At 49.7% G+C, this 18867-nt stretch overlaps 1 protein-coding gene across 5 annotated transcripts in view; it reads left to right on the top strand.

The window, feature by feature from the left end:
* Positions 1 to 18867, top strand: part of LOC137356083 (membrane-anchored junction protein) — a 141685-nt gene that overhangs the window by 18222 nt on the left and 104596 nt on the right. For 4 of the 5 annotated variants that reach the window (XR_010970993.1, XM_068021891.1, XM_068021894.1 and 1 more), the window contains exon 2: positions 6522 to 6641. Coding sequence is in view for 4 of the 5 variants with exons in the window: in XM_068021891.1 (XP_067877992.1) it covers positions 6541 to 6641 (101 nt within the window). In the remaining variant the exon portion in view is untranslated. Of the gene's footprint in view, positions 1 to 6136; positions 6294 to 6521; positions 6642 to 18867 lie in introns of those variants that run through there. The other variant, XM_068021892.1, reaches the window with a different exon arrangement.

Raw genomic sequence — 18867 nt, 5'->3', positions numbered from 1 at the left:
AAAGCAGCTTCACTTCGTACATGCTGGAGATTGTTCCCCTTTGATATTGGGATGGGCACTTCTGTCTGCCAGTAGTTTGGAGTTCCAACATGTGTCATCAACAAATAACTGTTGAAAAGAAAAACAACATTTTTATATAGTGCCTTTATCATAATAAAACGTCCCAAGGCACTTCACAGGAGTGTTATAAAGTAAAGAATGACATGGAGCCACATGAGGAGATGTTAGATCAGATGACTGAAAGCTTGGTAAAAGAGGTAGGTTTTAAGGAGCGTCTTAAAGGAGAGAGAGGTGGAGAGGTTTAGGGAAGGAATTCCAGAGTTTGGGGCCCGGGCAACTGAAGGCATGGCCGCCAATGGTGGAGCGATTAAAATCAGGGATGCTCAAGAGGCCAGAATTAGAGGAGCCCAGAGATCTCGGAGGGTTGTGGGGCTGGAGGGAATTTCAGAGATAGGGAGGTAGCGAGGCCACGGAGGGATTTGAAAACAAGGATGAGAAATTTAAAATCAAGATGGGAGCCAATGGAGGTCAGTGAGCACAGGGGTGACAGGGGAACTGGACTTGAGGCAGGTTACGACACGGGTAGCAGAATTTTGGATGACCTCGAGTTGACGGAGGCTAGCAAATGGGAGACCAGCCATGAGTGCGTTGGAATAATCAAGTCTAGAGCTAATGAAGAGGCCGGTTAGCTCAGTTGGCTAGATGGTGGGACTGTGGTGCGAAATAACGGCAACAGCGTAGAGTTCAATCTCTGTACCGACTGAGGTAATTCCTGGGGCTTGCCTCCTCGCCTTGCCCCACAGCAACAAAACATAAGGCATGTTAGCAACCCTCTGATGAGGTTACACAGAGAGGTAACGAAGGCATGAATAAGGTTTCAGCAGCAGATGAGCTGAGACGGGGTGAAGTCGGGCAATATTAAAGCAGTGGAAACAGCCGGTCTTAAGGATGGCATGAATAGGAGGTCAGAAGCTCATCTCGGCATTTTTATATAGCTCAGAATATCGCAAAGCACTTCACAATTAATTGATTACTTTTAAAGAGTCACTGTTATGCAGCAATTATCTCCTTCTGGCATTGCTGATTGAGGGATAAATATTGGCCCCTCCGACAGTGCAGCGCCTCCTCAGCACCAAACCGCCCCATCCCCCCTGCAACAGTGCGGCACTCCCTCAGTGCTGACCCTCCGACAGTGTGGAGCTCCCTCAGTACTGACCCTCCGACAGCGCGGCACTCCCTCAGTACTGACCCTCCGATAGTGCGGAGCTCCCTCAGTACTGACCCTCCGACAGCGCGGCACTCCCTCAGTACTGACCCTCCGACAGTGCGGCACTCCCTCAGTGCTGACCCTCCGACAGTGTGGAGCTCCCTCAGTACTGACCCTCCGACAGCGCGGCACTCCCTCAGTACTGACCCTCCGACAGTGCAGCACTCACTCAGTACTGACCCTCCGATAGTGCGGAGCTCCCTCAGTACTGACCCTCCGACAGTGTGGAGCTCCCTCAGTACTGACCCTCCGACAGCGCGGCACTCCCTCAGTACTGACCCTCCGACAGTGCAGCACTCACTCAGTACTGACCCTCCGATAGTGCGGAGCTCCCTCAGTACTGACCCACCGACAGCGCGGCACTCCCTCAGTACTGACCCTCCGACAGCGCGGCACTCCCTCAGAACTGACCCTCCGTCAGCGCGGCACTCACTCAGTACTGACCCTCCGACAGTGCGGCACTCCCTCAGTACTGACCCTCTGACAGCGCGGCACTCCCTCAGTACTGACCCTCTGACAGTGCTGAGCTCCCTCAGTACTGACCCTCCGACAGTGCGGCACTCCCTCAGTACTGACCCTCCGACAGTGCGGCACTCCCTCAGTACTGACCATCCGACAGCGCGGCACTCCCTCAGTACTGACCCTCCGACAGTGCGGCACTCCCTCAGTACTGACCCTCCGACAGCGCGGCACTCCCTCAGTACTGACCCTCCGACAGTGCTGAGCTCCCTCAGTACTGACCCTCCGACAGTGCTGAGCTCCCTCAGTACTGACCCTCCGACAGTGCTGAGCTCCCTCAGTACTGACCCTCCGACAGTGCTGAGCTCCCTCAGTACTGACCCTCCGACAGCGCGGCACTCCCTCGGTACTGACCCTCCGACAGTGCTGAGCTCCCTCAGTACTGACCCTCCGACAGTGCTGAGCTCCCTCAGTACTGACCCTCCGACAGTGCTGAGCTCCCTCAGTACTGACCCTCCGAAAGCGCGGCACTCCCTCAGTACTGACCCTCTGACAGCGCGGCACTCCCTCAGTACTGACCCTCTGACAGTGCTGAGCTCCCTCAGTACTGACCCTCCGACAGTGCGGCACTCCCTCAGTACTGACCCTCCGACAGTGCGGCACTCCCTCAGTACTGACCCTCCGACAGTGCGGCACTCCCTCAGTACTGACCCTCCGACAGTGCGGCACTCCCTCAGTACTGACCCTCCGACAGCGCGGCACTCCCTCAGTACTGACCCTCCGACAGTGCTGAGCTCCCTCAGTACTGACCCTCCGACAGTGCTGAGCTCCCTCAGTACTGACCCTCCGACAGTGCTGAGCTCCCTCAGTACTGACCCTCCGACAGTGCTGAGCTCCCTCAGTACTGACCCTCCGAAAGCGCGGCACTCCATCAGTACTGACCCTCCGACAGTGCGGATCTTCCTCAGTACTGACCCTCCGACAGTGCGGAGCTCCCTCAGTACTGACCCTCCGACAGTGCGGCACTCTCTCAGTACTGACCCTCCGACAGTGCAGCACTCCCTCAGTACTGACCCTCCGACAACGCGGCACTCCCTCAGTACTGACCCTCTGACAAAGCGGCACTCCCTCAGTACTGACCCTCCGACAGCGCGGCACTCCCTCAGTACTGACCCTCCGACAGCGCGGCACTCCCTCAGTACTGACCCTCCGACAGCGCGGCACTCCCTCAGTACTGACCCTCCGACAGCGCGGCACTCCCTCAGTACTGACCCTCCATCAGTGCGGCACTCCCTCAGTACTGACCCTCCGACAGTGCAGCACTCCCTCAGTACTGACCCGGTGACAGTGAGGCACTCCCTCAGTACTGACCCTCGGACAGTGCGGCACTCCCTCGGTACTGAACCTCCGACAGTGCGGCACTCCCTCGGTACTGAACCTCCGACAGTGCGGCACTCCCTCGGTACTGACCCTCCGACAGTGCGGCACTCCCTCGGTACTGACCCTCCGACAGTGCGGCACTCCCTCAGTACTGACCCTCCGACAGTGCGGCACTCCCTCAGTACTGACCCTCCGACAGTGCGGCACTCCCTCAGTACTGACCCTCCGACACTGCAGCACTCCCTCAGTACTGACCTACCGACACTGCAGCACTCCCTCAGTACTGACCTACCGACACTGCAGCACTCCCTCAATACTGACCCTCCGACAGTGCGGCACTCCCTCAGTACTGACCCTCCGACAGTGCAGCACTCCCTCAGTACTGACCCTCCCACAGTGCAGCAGTCCCTCAGTACTGACCCTCTGACAGTGCAGCACTCCTCAATACTGACCCTCTGACAGTGCGGCACTCCCTCAGTACTGACCCTCCAACAGTGCAGCACTCCCTCAATACTGACCCTCTGACAGTGCAGCACTCCCTCAATACTGATCCTCTGACACTGCAGCACTCCCTCAGTACTGACCTACCGACACTGCAACACTCCCTCAATACTGACCCTCTGACAGTGCGGCACTCCCTCAGTACTGACCCTCCGACAGTGCGGCACTCCCTCAGTACTGACCCTCCGACAGTGCGGCACTCCCTCAGTACTGACCCTCCGACAGCGCGGCACTCCCTCAGTACTGACCCTCCGACAGTGCTGAGCTCCCTCAGTACTGACCCTCCGACAGTGCTGAGCTCCCTCAGTACTGACCCTCCGACAGTGCTGAGCTCCCTCAGTACTGACCCTCCGACAGTGCTGAGCTCCCTCAGTACTGACCCTCCGAAAGCGCGGCACTCCATCAGTACTGACCCTCCGACAGTGCGGATCTTCCTCAGTACTGACCCTCCGACAGTGCGGAGCTCCCTCAGTACTGACCCTCCGACAGTGCGGCACTCTCTCAGTACTGACCCTCCGACAGTGCAGCACTCCCTCAGTACTGACCCTCCGACAACGCGGCACTCCCTCAGTACTGACCCTCTGACAAAGCGGCACTCCCTCAGTACTGACCCTCCGACAGCGCGGCACTCCCTCAGTACTGACCCTCCGACAGCGCGGCACTCCCTCAGTACTGACCCTCCGACAGCGCGGCACTCCCTCAGTACTGACCCTCCGACAGCGCGGCACTCCCTCAGTACTGACCCTCCATCAGTGCGGCACTCCCTCAGTACTGACCCTCCGACAGTGCAGCACTCCCTCAGTACTGACCCGGTGACAGTGAGGCACTCCCTCAGTACTGACCCTCTGACAAAGCGGCACTCCCTCAGTACTGACCCTCCGACAGTGCGGCACTCCCTCGGTACTGAACCTCCGACAGTGCGGCACTCCCTCGGTACTGACCCTCCGACAGTGCGGCACTCCCTCGGTACTGACCCTCCGACAGTGCGGCACTCCCTCAGTACTGACCCTCCGACAGTGCGGCACTCCCTCAGTACTGACCCTCCGACACTGCAGCACTCCCTCAGTACTGACCTACCGACACTGCAGCACTCCCTCAGTACTGACCTACCGACACTGCAGCACTCCCTCAATACTGACCCTCCGACAGTGCGGCACTCCCTCAGTACTGACCCTCCGACAGTGCAGCACTCCCTCAGTACTGACCCTCCCACAGTGCAGCAGTCCCTCAGTACTGACCCTCTGACAGTGCAGCACTCCTCAATACTGACCCTCTGACAGTGCGGCACTCCCTCAGTACTGACCCTCCAACAGTGCAGCACTCCCTCAATACTGACCCTCTGACAGTGCAGCACTCCCTCAATACTGATCCTCTGACACTGCAGCACTCCCTCAGTACTGACCTACCGACACTGCAACACTCCCTCAATACTGACCCTCTGACAGTGCAGCACTCCCTCAATACTGACCCTCTGACAGTGCGGCACTCCCTCAGTACTGACCCTCCGACAGTGCAGCACTCCCTCAGTACTGACCCTCCGACAGTGCAGCACTCCTCAATACTGACCCTCTGACAGTGCAGCACTCCCTCAATACTGACCCTCTGACACTGCAGCACTCCCTCAGTACTGACCTACCGACACTGCAGCACTCCCTCAATACTGACCCTCTGACAGTGCAGCACTCCCTCAATACTGACCCTCTGACAGTGCAGCACTCCCTCAGTACTGACCCTCTGACAGTGCAGCACTCCCTCAGTACTGACCCTCTGACAGTGCAGCACTCCCTCAGTACTGACCCTCCGACAGTGCAGCACTCCCTCAGTACTGACCCTCCCACAGTGCAGTAGTCCCTCAGTACTGGCACTGCCTGGGGCACAGATGCCCCTATGTGTGGGATGACCTCCCACTCTCAGGGACCGCCGACAGCCCTTTCCCTCCTGACTCTCGAGGCGGGGCCTCCTGAAGCGGCGTCAGGCAAGGGGGCGGGACAAAGCGGACAGCCATCTTTGAGTGGTGTTAACGGTAAAGGTTCGTGCCTGGGGGCGGAGCTAAAGGGCAAGCTCGTGTGTGGGGGCGGAGCTATTTGGTCAGCATCGTGCGTGGGGGCGGGGCTAAGATTGCGGTTCGTGCCTGGGGGGCGGAGCTAAGGGGCGGGTTCGTGTGTGGGGGCGGGGCTAAGGGGGGGGGCGGGTTCATGTCTGGGGGCGGGGCGAACGGTTCGCGCCGAGTCATCGTCAACCAAGAAAAGGCGGTAAATTTAAAATGGCGGATGGCGCTGAGGCAATTCGCCGCCATCCGAGTTGTTGTCGGGCCCTGAAAGCGGCAGGTCCGCCCGTATTCACTGTGGGATCCGGCCCGCGTGCAATGGGGCCGGGGGTTGAGTGATGCTCATGGAATCGCCTCGCACTGCAGGCCATTCGGCCCATCGTGCCTGTATCGGCCCTTCCAAAGAGCTATCCAATTAGGCCCAATTCCCTGCCCTTTCCCCACAGCCTGGCCAATTTTTCCCCTTCAAGTATTTATCCAGTTCCCTTTTGAAAATTATTCAAGCTGCTTCCACTGCCATTTCAGGCGGTGCATTCCAGATCACAGTGACTTGCTGTGTAAAACAATTCATCTCCCGTCTACTTCATTTGTCAATCCCCGTAAATACGTGTCCTCTGGTTACTGACCCTCCTGCCATTGGTAACAGTTTCTCCCTATCTCGTCTGTCTGAACCCTTTTTAGTTTTAAACACCTCTTTTAAATCTCCCCCTAACCTTCTCTGCTGTAAGGAGACCAATCCCAGCTTCTCCAGTCTCTCATATAACTGAAGTCCCTCATCACTGGTCCCATTCTGTTAAATCTGCCCTACACCCTCTCTAAAGGGCTTGATATCCTTCCTGATGGCTGACCCTTGCTTTATTTCCATAGGTTCCGTGCGGTGGTCCCAATGCCTCTGAAATCATTCACCTACCCGTTGCCCGAGACCAGGTTTGTCCATGCAGGAAGGACTGTTTACAAACTGAAAATGCGTTACAGCCACCATATTAGGTAAGCGAAGGGCTCAGCGCAGCTTCCCACAGCTGACTGACTCAGCTATTCAACCAGGGGATTGCCTGGGATCCACAGAGGAAATCCGGCTGAAATAATGGGGAGGAAATACAAATGCTGGGAGACTTGTGAGCTCTCAGTCGCTGGGTATCAATGTACTTCTTCAGACTACAATCAAATCTACCAGTTATTCCTGATGGAGACTTGCCTCACAGCGGGGATCCAGTATCCCTGGCAACAGTCAGAGACTAAACCATATTGTTTGCAATCCGATGAACGTCCAACCACATATCCGTCAAATCGCTAAGACCACCTATTTCCACCTCAGTAATGTCGTCTGACTTTGCCCCTGCCTCAGCTCATTTATTCCTTTGTTCCCTCTAGACTTGACTCCTCCAACATACTCCTGGCTGGCCTCTCACATTCTACCGTCTGTAAACTTGAGGTCATCCAAAACTCTGTTGCCTGTGTCCTAATTTTCACCAAATCCCTTTCGCCCATCACCCCTCTGCTCGCTGGCTTACATTGGCTCCCAGTCAAGCAATACATTGATTTTAAAGCTCTCTTCCTTGTTTTCAAATCCCTCCATGGTCTTGCCCCTCCCTAACTCTGTAATCTCCCCCTGTCATACAACTCTCCAAGATATCTTTGCTCATCTAATTTGGGCCTCTTGTGCATCCCCAATTTTAGTTACTCCACCATTGGTCATGCCTTCAACTGCCTGGGACCGAGAATCCAGAATTCTCTCCCTAAACCTTTCCACCTCTCTACGTCTCTCTCCACCTTTAAGACTCCTTAAAATCGAACTCTTTATCTAAGCTTTTGGCCATCGGCCTCATATCACCTTATGTGGCTCTGTGTCTAATGTTTCTTTATAACGCTCCTGTAAAGCGCCTTATAACATATTATTACATTAAAGGTGCTATATAAATATAAGTTGTCGTGATTGATGACACACCCATGCATATCTACGCTGGGTTGGCCAGCTTGGCTTGGTCAATATCACTCTCTCTCCCCTCTGAGGTTGTGGATCAAGTCCCACCCCAGAGACTTGAGCCCCATAATACAGGCCCACACTCTTGGTGCAGTACTGAGGGAGCACTGCACTGTTGAAGGAGTAAGCTTTCAGATGAGCTGTTAAACCAAAGCCCCATCTGCCCTCTCAGGAGGATGTAAAAGATCCCAAGGCTACTATTGGAAGAAGAGCAGGGTTGTTCTCCCTGGTGTCCTGGAGCCACTATTTTCCCTCAACTAACATCACCAGATATAGATAATCTGGTCATAATCACATTGCTGTTTCCAGGATCTTCTTGTGTGCATATTGGCTGTTGAGTTTCCCTATAAAACGACAGTGACTATACTTCAAAAATAATTGGCTGCAAAGCATTTGGGATGTTCTGAGGTCGTGGAAACCACTAATTAAGTGTAAGTTCTTTCTTCTTGATACAACGAGGGATTGATAAACTTATTTCTAAATACAACAGCTTCCAATGATGATTGTTACTTTTTTTTCCTGTGGATGGACAGTGGCATCCAGCAGGGTTTTGGCTGGTGACAAAGTCGAAGTACACTTTATACTGTATTTCCTCATTTGTCTACTCAAGTAGAACATACCTTGCTGCCTGGAGAGTGAAACAGAGACTGGTTCATTGCCTGGGTAGTGTTGGAGCAACAGAGGATTGTGAAGCTGGGAGAGGCACATGTCTATCCCAAGAAGGTGAGAAGGTTAGAACCCTCTGAGTGAAGATATTTCTCCTCATCTCATTCCTAAATGGCTGACACCCTTATTTCTGAGACTGTGACCTGTAATTCTAGGCTCTCCAGCCAGGGGCGACATCCTCTCAGAATCTACCCTGTCAAACCCTCTAAGAGTTTTGTAACAGCAACTTTGCCTTTCTGCAGCACTCCTCAGATACAGACATACATCTCGGAGTGCTTTACAATAAAGAGGAAACACATATGATGCGCATCAAGTTTGGGGAAAGGGTGAGGGAGTTGAGAAGCTGAGATGAACAAAGGGAAAGGAAATGTAAACGGTTGTATGGAGAACTAAACTAGTGGTTGAAGAGAAGGGTTTTGAGATGACTTCCAGGAGGCTGAGGCTTGGTGGCGCATGTGTACCAGTTGGAATTCATCTGAACTCACCAATCACAATCTTTTCACTATAGCTTACTTCCTGGGCCCACTTTTATCCGCTTCAGTGGAATTATTTGCTACATGTCAGGGATTGTTTTTTTCTTTCTCTTCACACAACACAAATCTCTGAGTCAGGCCCAGTTGCTCTCCTAAAAATAGATTGAGTCATTTACGACACGGAAGGACGCCATTTCAGCCAATCGAGTCCATGCCGGCTCGCCATGGAGTAGTCCAGTAGTCCCACTCACCCGTTTGATCCCCGTAGCTCTGAACATTTATTTCCTTCAAGTGCCCATCCAATTTCCTTTTGAAATCATTGATTGGCTCCGCTTCCACCACCTTTGATTTCCATGTCATTACCACCCGCTGCATAAAAGAGTTCTTCCTCACATTCCCCCTGCATCTCTTGCCCAAAATCTTCAATCTGTGTCCCCTTGTCCTTGTACCATTAGTTAATGGGAACAGGTTTTCCTTATCTAACAAATCTATACCTGTCATAATCTTGTACACCTCTATTAAATCTCCCCTCAATCTCCTTTGTTCTAAGGAGAACAACCCTGGCTTGATCAACCTAACCTTGTAACTAAAATCCTCCATCACTGGAACCATTATTGTAAATTTCCTCTGCACCCTATTATGCTCACATGAAGTGCAACGATTGAAAATACGAAAACCCAAACTGAAGAGTTATAAAAATGGACAATGTGCTTCAAAAATGGCTGCCGAAAGTGAAACTGTATATTCAAACTGTCTTAGTGCCTGGCAAGGATTAAAGGAGAGATTCTAAGCTAAGAGGTGTCAATTGTCCCCATCCTGAACCCATGAAGAGACATCATGGAATTGAATGGGTTCTTCTGAAACAAAGAAGGTGTGAAGTAGCCACATCCTGGGCCATTGTCGGTCACCACAGGGAGGAAGATCTGTGTCTCCCAACAGAGGTGAGATGTGAGACCATTTTGACCTTAAAAGCAGCTCAACATCACCAAAGCCTGTCCAGCTGAGAGCTGGGAGGAAATCCAGCCAGCCAAAAAGAAGGTTGCCTTCCTGTTGCACTTCAACTTGTGATCCCTTGTCTCCAGACTGAAATTTCAACTAACAGAAAATTCTACAAACAACCTAGGCCTGCAACTTTAAAGAAAAAACACTTGCTGCGGTTAGTTGGGAGTTGAACAGTGGAACACCCTCTCAAAGACCCTCAAATCCTTCCTAAAGTGTAGTGACCAGAACTTGACAAAGTACTCCAGCTGGTGCCTGCCAGAGCTTTATAAAGATTCAGCAGAACTTCCCTGCTTTTATACTCAATGCCTGTATTTGTAAAGCCCAAGATCTCACGCTTTGCTAACTTCTTTGGCCTCCTTATCTCGAGAGACAATGGATAAGCACCTGGAGGTGGTCAGTGGTTTGTGAAGCAGCGCCTGGAGTGGCTATAAAGGCCAATTCTCGAGTGACAGGCTCTTCCACAGGTGCTGCAGAGAAATTTGTTTGTCGGGGCTGTTACACAGTTGGGATTCCCCTTGCGCCTCTGTCTTTTTTTCTGCCAACTACTAAGTCTCTTCGACTCGCCACACTTTAGCCCCGCCTTTATGGCTGCCCGCCAGCTCTGGCAGACGCTGGCAACTGACTCCCACGACTTGTGATCAATGTCATAGGATTTCATGTCGCGTTTGCAGACGTCTTTAAAGCAGAGACATGGACGGCCGGTGGGTCTGATACCAGTGGCGAGCTCGCTGTACAATGTGTCCTTGGGGATCCTGCCATCTTCCATGCGGCTCACATGGCCAAGCCATCTCAAGCGCCGCTGACTCAGTAGTGTGTATAAGCTGGGGATATTGGCCGCCTCGAGGACTTCTGTGCTGGAGATACGGTCCTGCCACCTGATGCCAAGTATTCTCCGGAGGCAGCGATGATGGAATGAATTGAGACGTCACTCTTGGCTCACATACGTTGTCCAGGCCTCACTGCCATAGAGCAAGGTACTGAGGACACAGGCCTGATACACTCGGACTTTTGTGTTCCGTGTCAGTGCGCCATTTTGCCACACTCTCTTGGCCAGTCTGGACATAGCAGTGGAAGCCTTTCCCATGCACTTCCCACTACTCTCTCAATATGTCCTGCCACCTTCAAAAATCGATCACATGCACCCCCAGGTCCCTGTGACCTTGTACACTCTTTAGAACTGTGCCATTAAGTATGCGTTGCCTCTGCCTATTCCTTCTGCCAAAATGCATTACCTCACACTTGTCAGTATTAAATTCCATTTACCACCTGTCTACCCATTCTGCTAGCCTATCTATGTCCTCTTGCAGGCAATTCATATCATCCTCACTGTTTGCCACACCTCCAAGTTTGGTGTCACGGGCAAATTTTGAAATTCTGCTCTGTATTTCAAGTTATTTATCTATCACAAAAAAAGCAGTGATCCCAACACTGATCCTTGGGAAACATTATCGACCGTCCTCCAGTCAGAAAAACAACCATTTACCAAGACTCACTGTTTTTTTATTTTTAAGCCAATTTTTTACCCATTTGGACACTGACCCTCCTATTCCATGAGACTAAATTTTGTTAACCAGTCTTCTATGTGATACTTTATCAAATGCCTTCTTAAAATTCATACAGACAACACTCACCACATTTCCTTCATCAACCTTTTCTGTTACTTCATCAAAAAATTCAAATAGATTAGTGAAGCATGATCTCCCTTTTATAAATCCGTGCTGGCTCTCCTTAATTAACTCTCCAAGTGACTGTTGATTTTTTTCACCTAATTATTGTTTCTAAAACCTTACCCATCACTGATGTTAAATTAACTAGCCTATAATTGCTAGGACTGTCCTTACACCCTTTCTTGAATAAGGGTGTCACATTTGCCACTCGCCAAACCTCTGGTACCTCCCCTGTATCCAGGGAAGATTGGAAGATTATGGCAAGCCCTCCCGCTATCTCCACCCCCACTTCCTTTAGCAACTTGGGATGCAAGCCATCTGGACCATGTGACTTATCTACTCTAAGCATAGCCAGCCTTTTCGGTACTTCCGCACTCTCAATTTTTAACCTATCCATTGCCTCTACTCTCTCTGCTTCTACCAATATTTTGTCAGATTCCTCTTCCTTAGTAAACACTGATACAAAGTACTGACTAAGTGTTTTAGCCTTGCCCTGCACCTCTAAGCATTTAATACTCTCTTTGTCCCTAATAGGCCCCACTCTACCTCTTACTACCTGTTTACTATTTACATGCTGGTGGAAAATTTTTGGGTTCCCTATTATGTCATTCTATTCTCATGTTCTGTCTTTGCCAGACTTATTTTCCTCTTAATCGCTTCTCTAAACTTATTGTATATGGCCCGGTTCCCACTTGAAGAATTCACCTGACGTGCATCATACACTCTTTTTCTATGCCTCTCGTCATTCAAGAAGCTCTATTTTTGGTTCCCCTACTTTCGCCCATGTTGGAATGTACCTGTACCTGAAGATTTTCTTCCTTAAAAATAACCCATCATTCCAATACGGCTTTTCCTGTCAGTCTTTGGTTCCATTTTACCCTGGCTAGATCCCTTCTCATCGTGTTGAAATTAGCTCTCTTCCAGTCTAAGCATTTTACCTTATTTCTTTCCTTGATTTTCTGCATTACTATTTAAACCTTATGATGATCGCTGTTACCCAAGTGCACCCCCACAGACACATGGTCCACATCATTTCCCAGCACCAGATCCAGCAATGCCTCCTTTCTAGTTAGGAAGTTTTCCTAAACATATTTCAGGAATTTCTCCCCCTCCTTACCCTTTAACATTATCCCCATCGATATCACAGAATTGTTACAGCGCAGAAGGAGGCCCTTCGGCCCATCGTGTCTGTACTGGCTCTCTTTAACAGTAACTCCCTCAGTTCCATTCCCCTGCCTTCTCCCTATAACCCTGCACATTCTTCCTTTTCATATAACTGTCTAATTCTCTTTTGAATGCTTCAATTGAACCTGCCTCTACCACGTTCTCAGGAGCGCATTCCAGTCCTCAACCACTCGCTGTGTGAAAAAGGTTTTCCTCATGTCTCTTTTGCTTCTCTTGCCAAATACTTTAAATCTGTGCCCTCTCATTCTCGATCCTTTCACGAGTGGGAACAGTTTCTCTCTATCTACTGTGTCCAGACCCCTCATGATTTTGAATACCTCTATTAAATCACCTCTCAGCCTTTCCTTCTCCAAGGAAAACAGTCCTAACTTCTCCAATCTATCTTCATAACTGAAATTCCTCATCCCTGGAACCATTCTCGTGAATCTTTTCTGTACTCTCTCCAATGCCCTCATGTCTTTCCTCAAGTGCGGAACTCAGAATTGGATGCAATACTCCAGCTGAGGCTTAACTAGTGTCTTATACAAGTTCAACATAATTTCCTTGCTCTTGTACTCTATGCCCCTATTAATAAAGCCCAGGATACTGTATGCTTTATTAACTGCCCTCTCAACCTGTTCTGCCACCTTCAATGACTTATGCACATATACACCTAGGTCCCTCTGCTCCTGCACCCCCTTTAGAGTGTACCCTTTATTCCATATTGTCTCTCCATGTTCTTCCTACCAAAATGAATCACTTCACATTTCTCTGCATTGAACTTCTTCTGCCACCTGTCTGCCCATTTCACCAACTTGTCATTCCTTTTGAAGTGCTACACTATCCTCCTCACAGTTCACAATGCTTCCAAGTTTCATATCGTCTGCAAACTTTGAAGTTGTGCCCTGTACACCAAGTTTAGGTCATTAATATATATCAGAAAAAGCAAGTGTCCCAACACTGATCCCTGGGGAACTCCACTACAAACCTGCCTCCAGCCTGAAAAACATCCATTAACCACTACCCTTCGTTTCCTGTCACTCAGCCAATTATGTATCCATGTTGCTACCGTTCCTTTTATTCCATGAGCTACAAGTCTCACAAGTCTGCTGTGTGGCACTGTGTGCCTTTTGAAAGTCTATGTACACCACATCAACAGCATTGCCCTCATCAACTCTCTTGGTTACCTCCTCAAAAAACTCCAACAAGTTAGTTAAACATGAGTTTCCCTTAAGAAATCCAGGCTGGCTTTCCTTAATTAACTCACATTTGTCCATGTGACTATTGATTTTATCCCAAATTATTTTTTCTAGAAGTTTACCCACCACTGAAGTTAAACTGACTGGCCTGTAGTTACTGGGCTTATCTTTACACCCTTTTTTTCACTAAGGGTGTAACATTTGCAATTCTCCAGTCCTCTGGCACCACCCCCGAATCTAAGGAAGACTGAAAAATTATGGCCAGTGCCTCTGCGATTTCCACCCTCACTTCCCACAGTAACCTTGGATGCATCTCATCCGGCCCTGGTGCTTTATCCACTTTAAGTACAGACAGCCTATCTAATACTTCTTCTTTATCAATTTTAAACTCCTGTAGTGTCTGACTTACCTCATCTTTCAACATGGGCTGGGTTGCATCTTCTTCCTTGGTAAAAACAGATGCAAAGTATTCATATAATACCTCAGCTATGCCCTCTGCCTCCATGTGTAAATCCCCTTTCTGGTCCTTAATTGACCCTACTCCTCCTTATACCACCCTTTTACTATTTATATGCTTATAGAAAACTTTAGGATTTCCTTTAATGCTAGCTGCCAGTCTCTTTTCATGCTCTCTCTTTGCTTCTCTTATTTGCTTTTTCACTTTCCCTCTGGACCTTCTATATTCAGCCCGGTTCTCAATGGTATTTTCTACCTGGCATCTGTCATAAGTACACTTTTTCTTCTTTATCTTAATCTCTACCTCTTTTGTCATCCATGGACCTCCGGATTTGTTTGCCCTACTTTTCCCCTTCGAGGGAACATACCTTGACTGTGCCCAAACTATCTCTTCTTTGAAGGTAGCCCATTGTTCATCTAATGGTTTTCCTGACAGCTTTTGACTCCAATTTATTCGCCCCAGCTCCATTCTTACCCCATTGAAGTTGGCCTTCCCCCAGTTAATTATTCTCACCCTGGATTGCTCTTTGTCCTTTTCCAACGTCAGCTTAAACCTTATGATACAATTATCACTATCCCCTAAATGCTCTCCTACTGATTCTTGATCCAGTTGGCCCATCTCTTTCCAAGAACCAGGGCTAGCAGTGCCTCCCTTCTTGTTGGACTAGCAACATACTGTTGTAGAAAATTTTCCTGAACACACTCAAGGAACTCTTGCCCCTCACTGCCCTTTACACTACTATTATCCCAGTCTATGTTTGGATGATTAAAGTCCCCCATTATAACTATCCTATAATTCTTGCACCTCTCTGTAATTTCCTTGCAAATTTGTTCCTCCATGTCCTTCCCACTAGCTGGTGGCCTATAGACAACACCGAGCAATGTAACTGCACTTTTTCTGTTCCTTAGCTCTAGCCAAATTGATTCTGTCCTTGACCCCTCTAGGACATCCTTTTTCTCCAGCACTGCAATGCTCTCCTTAATACTGCCAACCCTCCCCTTTTTTCCCCTTCCTATCTTTCCTGAACCCCTTGTATCCAGGAATATTTAACACCCTTCTTTGAGCTAGGTCTCCGTTGTAGCCACAACATCATATTTCCACATGGCAATCTGTGTCTGTACCTCACCAGTCTTATTAACCACACTCCGTGCACTCACATACATGCACATTAACCCTGATTCAGACTTTATTACTTTCTCCCTTACTCTGACCCCACCTAATGATGTACTATTCCCTACTCTTGTGCTATCTATCTCCCCCAGTGTTCTGTGCAGCTTGGTATTCCTCTCTAATACTTGCTCCTGGTTCCCACACCCCAGACAAGTTACCAGTTTTGTTTCCCTCCAATCTGAGCTCCCTCTCAGGTTCCCATTCCCCTGACAATTTAGTTTAAACCCTCCCCAACAGCACTAGCAAATCTCCCTGTGAGGATATTCATCCCAGTTCTGCTAAGATGTAACCTGTCCATCTTGTACAGGTCCCACCTGGCCCAGAACTGGTCCCAATGTCTCAGAAATCTGATGCCCTCCCTCCTACACCAGTTCTCCAGCCATTTGTTCAATCGCTCAGTTCTTCTATTCTTATGCTCACTTGCACGTGGGACTGGGAGTAATCCTGAGATTACTGCTTTTGAGGTCCTGTTTTTTAATCTCCTTCCTAGCTCCCTAAAATCTGCTTTCAGGTCCTCATTCCCCTTTTTACCTATGTCATTGGTCCCAATATGCACACCGTTTTGATATTCGGGTAATTAGTCCCACAGTATATAGTTCTTGCACATCTCTGTGATTTCCCTGCAGATTTGCTCCTCTATCTCTTTCTATTTGGAGGCCTATAGAATACCCCAATAGCGTAATCAGAAACTTTTTGCTTCTCAACTCTCACCAAATGGATTCTGCTCTTGCCCCCTCAAGGACATCCTCCCTTTCCAACACTACAATGTCTTCCCTATTCAGTACTGCCACCCCACCTCCCTTTCTTCTTTCTCTATATTTTCTGGACACTTTATATCCTTGTATATTAAGTGCCCAGTCCTCACCATTTCTAAGCCATGTGTCCATTATTGCCACTACATCATACGCCCATACTGCTATTTGGCTTGTAGCTTATAAACCTTATTCACCACACTTTGTGCATTTATACACATGCATTGTAGTCTTGTCTTTGCATTCCTTGTAGTCCTTCTCAGTCTGCTCCTATCGAATGTGGAACTACTCCCTTCTCTCATACTGTCCAACACATCACATTATGCGCCTTAATCCTCTTTTCTACTTCTATATGCTGGTGCCCATCCCCCTCCCAATTTACTTTAAACCCTCCCCAACTACACTAGTGAATCTTCCCAAGAGGACATTGGTCCCAGTCCTGTTGAGGTGCAACCCGTCCCTTTTGAATAGGTGCCTTCTGCCCCAAAACTGGTCCCAGTGCCCTAGGAATCTGAAGCCCTCCCTCCTGCACCATGCTACAAGGTACACATTGATCCTCCCTATCTTCATACTCTCGCTAGCGTGTGGCACTGGGAGTAATCCAGAGATTACTACCTTCAAGGTCCTACTCTTTAACTTTCTCTGTAGCTCCTGAAAATCTAACCATAGGACCTCAATACCTGCCCTTGCTATGTCATTGGTACCAGTATGTACCACAACTTCTGACTTACTGCCTTCCCCTTGCAGGATATTCTGCACCCTCACCGTGATGTCTTTTACCCTGGCACCAGGGAGGCAGCGCACCATTAGGGACTTATGATAACGGTTACAGAAATGCCTGTTTGTCCCCCTGATGATAGAATACCGAGAACAACTGAATTCCTGCACTTTGCTGCTCCCTCCTGTGCAATCCCATGCCCAAATGCTGCCGTGGTCTGGACTGCACTCCTTCAAGATGTCGTAACTCTCAACAGTCTCCAAAACTGAGTACCAGTTTGAGAGTGGCTGACACCCCGAAGACTCCTTCCCTTCCTGCCTCTTCCTACTCTTCCAGATAGCCACCCACCTACTATCCTCAACTCTTACTGCCTGTGGGGTGACCGCCTCTTGGAATGTACGATCCAGGAATCTCTCCTGCTCCTTGATCGTAGTGATTCCAGCTGCCGCTCAAGTTCGGAAAACCTGAGCTTGAGCTGAAGCAGCTGGTCATCCAAGACTGGTGAAGTGACCTGAAGTTCCCATATGGCGCAGGAATTGCAAGCAACAGGTCGCAGCTGCCCATCCATGACCTAAACAAGAAAAAACCCTCTATTCCCTTTTTAACAATCTATTCAGTACCCTGTTTAAACAATCAATTTTAATTAATACCTCTAGACCTGCTCTGTGCTTGTACTCTTATTACAACACTTACTGTTATACTACCCAGATTGAATATTTGTGATTTCCCAGCTCCTAATTTGAACCAATACCCTTGTTTAGAGAGAGAGAAAAGAGAAAAATATTCACCAACCAATCACTTACCTTTATCCCTGTGATGTCACACTTTGGGTTACTTTAGATCGCAGTCAGTCAGCACCTCCCCCTTGTTCTGCTCCTTTATACTGCCACTGGTCTCACTGTGCTCCCCCTTGTTCTGCTCCTTTATACTGCCGCTGGTCCCACTGTGCTCCCTCTCAGACCTGCTCCTTTATGCTGCCACCGGTCACTCTGTGCTCTCCATTGTCCCACTCCTTTATACTGCCACTGGTCTCACTGTGCTCCCCCTTGTCCCGCTCATTTATACTGCCACTGGTCTCACTGTGCTTCCCCTTGTCCCGCTCCTTTATACTGCCACTGGTCTCACTGTGCTCCCCCTTGTCCCGCTCCTTTATACTGCTGCCAGTCCCACTGTGCTCCCTCTCAGACCTGCTCCTTTATACTGCCGCTGGTCTCACTGTGCTCTCTCTCAGGCTCGCTCCTTTATACTGCCACTGGTCACTCTGTGCTCTCCATTGTCCCACTCCTTTATACTGCCACTGGTCTCACTGTGCTCCCCCTTGTCCCGCTCCTTTATACTGCCACTGGTCTCACTGTGCTTCCCCTTGTCCCGCTCCTTTATACTGCCACTGGTCTCACTGTGCTCCCCCTTGTCCCGCTTCTTTATACTGCTGCCGGTCCCACTGTGCTCCCTCTCAGACCTGCTCCTTTATACTGCCGCTGGTCTCACTGTGCTCTCTCTCAGGCTCGCTCCTTTATACTGCTTCTGGTCACTCTGTGCTCTCCCTTGTCCCGCTCCTTTATACTGCCACTGGTCTCACTGTGCTCCCCCTTGTCCCACTCTTTTATACTGCCACTGGTCTCACTGTGCTCCTTCTCAGGCCTGCTCTTTTATACTGCCACTGGTCTCACTGTGCTCTCTCTCAGGCTCGCTCCTTTATACTGCCACTGGTCACTCTGTGCTCTCCCTTGTCCCGCTCCTTTATACTGCCACTGGTCTCACTGTGCTCCCCCTTGTCCCACTCTTTTATACTGCCACTGGTCTCACTGTGCTCCTTCTCAGGCCTGCTCTTTTATACTGCCACTGGTCTCACTGTGCTCTCTCTCAGGCTCGCTCCTTTATACTGCCACTGGTCACTCTGTGCTCCCCATTGTCCCTCTCCTTTATACTTCTGCCGGTCTCACTGTGCTCCCCCTTGGCCGGTT

Source organism: Heterodontus francisci, chromosome 44, assembly GCF_036365525.1.
Source record: "Heterodontus francisci isolate sHetFra1 chromosome 44, sHetFra1.hap1, whole genome shotgun sequence".
NCBI classification, from domain to species: Eukaryota; Metazoa; Chordata; class Chondrichthyes; order Heterodontiformes; family Heterodontidae; genus Heterodontus; species Heterodontus francisci.
The sequence above is the reverse complement of the archived record's forward strand: the minus strand, read 5'-3'. Positions and strand labels throughout refer to the sequence as shown.